The sequence below is a fragment of the Octodon degus genome, unplaced genomic scaffold (genome assembly GCF_000260255.1).
Source record: "Octodon degus isolate 3935 unplaced genomic scaffold, OctDeg1.0 scaffold00001, whole genome shotgun sequence".
NCBI lineage: Eukaryota > Metazoa > Chordata > Mammalia > Rodentia > Octodontidae > Octodon > Octodon degus.
The window spans coordinates 3,609,893-3,615,474 of record NW_004524577.1 but is presented as its reverse complement, the minus strand read 5'-3'; the positions used below and the strand labels follow the sequence as shown (position 1 = coordinate 3,615,474).

Below are 5,582 nucleotides of genomic sequence, written 5' to 3'. Positions count from 1 at the left end.
GGGCGGTCCTAGTTGGGGAAGACGGTTGGGATTGAACTCCGGCAGGGAAGCGCTTATTCCCCTGAGCCATCTCCCCAGCCCCTCACGTTTCAGCTTCTAAGGGGGCAGTGAACAACGACGTCTGGAGATCCTTCGGGGGTCGCGATTTGGAGGCTGCGACTCTACTAAACGTTCTGCTATACACAGGACCCCCACCCCCCATGCACACCTCCAAGAACTATCAAGCACTGAGTGTCGCTTAGTGCAGAGGCTAGGGACCCTGGGTCAGCCTTCACAGTGTAGCAGGAGAGACGCATTCCTGTCATAGTCATACAAGCAGAAGCAGGGCCCCAGCGGAGGGCAAAGACAGCGAGAGCGTAGGAGAACGTGACGGGTAGGGGCCAGGATGGGCCCCATGAACGCAGAGTTCATTTTCTGTGTTCTTTTTCCTTTTATTTTTTGGGGGTATCAAGAATCAAACTCAGGACCTCACACCTGCCAAGCAGATGCTGTGCTGCTGAGCTACATCCCCGGCCCATTTTCTACATTCTTAATTAAAATGATCTCTAATGATCTTGATCTTTGCAGGATACTATTCTCCATGTAGGGTGGGCAAAAATAAATTCTATGTGGATAGAAACATAAATAAATAGACGAGAACCGCTTCCCTTGTGGCCAGAAGCACAAAGAGGAGGAGACCGGGTTGCCACAATCTGTCCCAAGGTCACAGCCCCGCAGGGGACCTGAGGCCCCCACCAGGCCCAAGCCTTTCAGGATTCTGCCACTTCCCACTGGCACCAAACTGGGGACTGCACCGCTCCCATGGGGACCTCCAAGGGACCTTCTGGATCCAATCAGCCGCAAGTTGTGTCCCCAAGGAGAAATTCAAATGGTCGGAAAGCCAGTAAAGAAAGCAGTTGCCTCAAGCACCGTGCGCTGCTTCTCCAGCCCTCGCTAGATGCGCAATAGAACCCCAAGGGTCCACAACGGGGGGCGCACTGGAGCAGGGAGGGTTTTCAGCCAGCAAGTGGGAAGAAAGAAGGAGCAAAGTGGTCCAGGAGTCTCCTATAAAGCCCAACGTGCGTGTGTTCAGGGACCGGCCCGACTCCCTCTGTCCACACACGGCCACGTGCCCCAGGGCACACGCGCGTGGCGCTGGGACAGCCTCTGTCTGTTCAGGGCATCGGGACAGGACCTTCTGCAGCGGGCTACCCAGCAGCTGCAAGAGGACCCGTCACCTTGGGTTCTAGTGCTATACAACACTTGTTAAAAAGTAAAATGAAATCTTATTGTCCAGGGATGCATCATAAGAGCTGTAGGGAAAAACACAGACGTATTTACTCTGAAAGGCGAAGAAGAACAGCACTGCGGGCTCCAGTCTCAGAGACTGCGTTTTAGATCTAACAGTAGTTGGCTCAGCTACGCGTTTGTGTTTACTGCTTTTTTCTGTGTTTATTTCCCAATAAAAGTAAACTGGGAAGCCTTTTGTCTTTTCTCAACATGCCGGCAGAGCGGCGCGTCCCTGTCGGGCACAGCACCCCACCGCGGGGCCCGGTTCCTTGGTGCTGGGCCCGCCCTGGCTCCCCTTTCCGCCTGTCACTCAGGGGAGCCCCTCGGAGCCCCCGACGCCTCCCAGCCCTCAGCCCCGCCCACGCCTGGCTTCTGCATTTGCCTGGGCCGTGAAATCTGGAGCCCCAGCGCCTGCTGCCCCACGCACAGCATCCCGCCTTCCCTTGTAGGTGAAGAAGAATAACGGCTGGCACAACTCCCGCGTCTGTTGTGAGACTGCAGATACTTTGTCTGCTCAGGGGCTTGTCACAGCTCCTTGCGGGTAGGCCCCTGCACTCCCCAAGCCCCTTTGTGCCCCTGTGCAGGTTGCTTGTCACGCTCCTAGACTGTACTGCTTCAGATACGGGATCACTCCGAGCAGAGTTTTCAATCCTCAAACTATTTCTGTTTTGCATATTGTTTATTTATTTGCTACAGAGTCTCATTATGCAGTGCAGACTCGTAGCGATCCTCCTGTCTCAGCCTCCCCAGCATGGGATTGCAAGCATGCACCCCAGCGCGGGGCTGGCTCGCCCTGTGCTACGGGGATCGAACCCTGGTACATGCAACCTTGCCAGGCAGGCGCTTAGACCACTGAGCTATCTCCCCAGCCCTGCTTTGCATATTTTTCTAAATTCCCACAATAAAAAGTTGAAATCAAGTTGAGTGTGGTGGTGCATGCCTATAATCTAAAAATTCTAGGAGGCTGAAGCAGGAATATCCCAAGATGGAACCCAGTCTGGACAGTTTCACAACTCAGCATGACCCTGTCTCAAAAATAAAAATGGGGGCCAGGGAGATGGCTCAGTGGAATGAGTGCTTCCCTGGCAAGCACAAGGGCCTGAGTTCAATCCCCGGTTCTGCAAAGAATAAAAAATAAAATAAAATAAAATAAAAATGGCTGTAGCTTGGTGCGAAGGCCCTGGATTCAATCCCCAGTAACACCCCTCAAAGGAAGCTAAGATCGGTTATTGCTTTGTAAGCGGCATTACGTCACCCAACACGTATGAAATGCAAACAGTCTGAGGGAGGCCTGTGAGATCCTGATCGAGGCGCGGCTCCCCGCTCGGGTGTGCGCTGAGCGTGCACAAGGCCCTGGCCTCCCTGCCCGGCACCGACAGAAGAACGGCGGTCTGCAGCTGGTGCAGCCGCTGTGGAAGCGGTGTGGAGAGTCCTCGGAAAGCCGGGCCTGGAGGTCCCATTCGACCCTAAGCATCGTTCTGTCTCCCTACCGTAAGCAACTGAAAGAGTAAGCAAGAGCCGAAAGGTACCACAGAGCTTGTGAAAGGGAAGGAGGCCGCTCAAAAGGAGAGAACAACTGGGATGGGGGAGAGCAGGAAAGATCGCTGAGGTCACTGTACGACCGCTTGGCGTGCCTGTATCTGGTCCCCCGAGTAACTACCCTGACAGCAGTACGCAGTATAACAACCATGGTTCATTTCCTGTCACCTTGTTTTGAAATTCTGTATCTTTTTGTTGTTCTTTAAAAATTCTTTTTTAAAAATAGAAGAGTCGGGCCAGGGATACAGCTCAGTGGCACAGGGCCTTCCTGGCAAGCATGAAGGTTCTGAGTTTGAATCCTGGCAACAACAACAAAAAACCAAACCACGCACACAAAAAATCCCCAGAACACTACAACTCAGCAAGATTCCTGCCCTTTGGTGGCCGGCCAAATAGCTCAGTGGATTGAAGCGCCCTCAAGCAGGCAAAGGGGCCAGGATTCCCCTAGTCTGGCCTGCCGGCCCTGACCCCAGGACTCGCTGCTTGGGACTGGGCGTGGTGGCACGGACCTGTAATCCCAGCACTTGGGAGGCTGCAAACAGGCAGATCACTAGGAGTCCGATCTAGTAGTGAGACCCTGAGCACCCTGGAGACCCTTCCCTAAAATTAAAAAAAAAAAAAATCCCTGATACTGCTTGTTGTGCCAGCTGGACCCTGAACCAAATAAATAGATTTTTAAAAAATAAAATAAAATAAGTCTACAAACAACCTGATTCTGCAGCCCCCCTACGACTGAGCTTTACGCTTCCCATTAGAACTTCAGAACCACTCCCACCCATATCCTTTCCCAGCCTCGGATGGCCCGGCAGACCCGGACTCTGTTACCAGGCAGAGCCACTGCCTGCCCAGGCCTCCCCGCCCACAGCACCCGACCGCTCCTCACCTGGCCTGCGATGTAGATGGGCAGGAAGATCCAGGACAACATCAGCACTGAAAATAAGCCCTGCCAGAGAGAGCAGTCAGAACTCGCTGTCCTCTCCTGAGAGGGCGCCGCCCCCGGTTTCTCCGCTGCCTCCTGAGGTAAAAGGCCTGGGCTGCCCCTCTGACTTAGACCCTTCCTTGGTGAGCAGTTCACCTTCCTTGGCCTTCTTGTTTGGACTTTTAAAATGGGGAAAGAGAGCCTTGTGCAGTGGCTCACACCTGTAGCCCCAGTCTCTTGGGAGGCTGAGGCAGGAGCATCTCTTAAGCCTACAAGTTTGAAGCCACTGGGCAACATAGCAAGACCCTGTCCCAAGAAAATAAAAACCAAAAACCAAAGACAAACAAAATCGAAACACAATGTGGAGGAAAGGGTTCAATAGCAAAGAAAAGAATGTCCACAGAAGGCTTTGCAATGCCTGTTGACTCACAGCAAACAAGAAGACAGATTTACGGGCCCAACTGAATTTAGTGGACCAAGGGCACCCTTCAAGTCTCCTGTGTGTTTTTTCCAAAAAGTACCATTCTACCTGGGTGTGGTGGCACATGCCAGCGGTGCCAGCTCCTTCAGAGGCTGATGCAGGAAGGTTGCAAGCCCCAGCCAGCCCGGACAGCTCTGTGACTTAGTGGGACCCTGACTCAAGAGCTGGGGGGTAGCTCAGTGGCAGGTTTCTTAGCTACCACATGCAAGGCCTTGGGCTCAGCCCCAGGATCCCCCTTGCAGAAAAGGTGTTACTCTGTTGTTGAAGTACAGGGCATTCAAACTTTTCCTCCAGCCGGGTGTGACGGTGCACACCTGCAATCCCAGCACTCAGGAGGCTGAGGCAGGAGGATCACTGCAGGTTCAGGACCAGCCTGGGCTACCAAGTGAGCTCAAGGTGAACCTAAACTGCATAGCAAGAGACCTTCCTCAAAAAGAAAAACAATTCCTCCGCAGCCCGCCTGTCAGGTGGAGGTGAGGTGTCCAAGCCCAGGGACAAATACTTACATTAAACTCATAAGCAGTCACAGAGATGCCCACCGATGCTCCCGACCCTGCCAAGCCGATGAAATGTCCACTCCCGATGTTGCTGGCAAACAAAGAGGCCCCCACCTGTGGGGAGAGGCTGGGTCAGAGGACAGGACTGGGGCAGGAGGAGAGGCGACAAGGGAGGGCCGCGCCCGCCCCACGGGCTGTCCTTCCAATGAGAAGACTTTCCCTGTTCTCGCTTCCACCGCCAGGAATCTGTCACGAAGCTCTACGATGGGGACCGCTAAGAGGCGGCTCTGGCCGATGTACGGTAACCTGCTGGACTTTCAGATTTACGTGTAGTTGGCCCGAGGCCCAGGGCAGCAGGCCCAAAGTAGGGAAACGTGGAAAGGCGGGCGAAGCCCTGAGGGCGCCAGGTGAGCCAAGGCCACAGCTCGGGACAGCTGCTCCAGCCCGTTAGCCGGATGAGGGCCGCAGCTGCACGCCTCCGCCCTGCGGCCAGGGCCTTCCTGAAGCCCACACAGCTCTCCCCAGTGAACATGAGGTGTTGCCCGGAGAAGCCCCTGAAGGGACTCCCAGGCCCTGCCCAGATCCCTGCGTCTTCTTCAGCGGCCCTCCTTTGTAGGAAAAACCAGTAATAGGGCCCCCCAGAGAAGTTCTTGTTCTTAGCCCCCAGAAAAATCTCAATTCTGTGAGAGGGCTTGATCCTCCCGGGCCCTGAAAGCACGCCTTCTGTCTCACTTATGTCAGCCTTCGCCTTCCACTCGCTTGGGAGACTGTGGGCCTCATCGGTCTGCGGTAACTGAGGGCTGATATTACCGCCAGAGATGCGCACACACGCAGCCTGCAGGGCTGTCCGCGGCGCCCCCTGGAGGAGTCAGTGCGC

At 54.6% G+C, this 5,582-nt stretch overlaps 1 protein-coding gene across 1 annotated transcript in view; it reads right to left on the bottom strand.

The window, feature by feature from the left end:
• Positions 1 to 5,582, bottom strand: part of Slc5a11 (solute carrier family 5 member 11) — a 67,366-nt gene that overhangs the window by 43,921 nt on the left and 17,863 nt on the right. Inside the window, exons 4-5 of the mRNA XM_004622895.2 lie at positions 4,715 to 4,819; positions 3,692 to 3,751 (exon numbers count right to left, since the gene is read on the bottom strand). Coding sequence (XP_004622952.1) covers positions 3,692 to 3,751; positions 4,715 to 4,819 — 165 coding nt within the window. The remainder of the gene's footprint in view (positions 1 to 3,691; positions 3,752 to 4,714; positions 4,820 to 5,582) is intronic.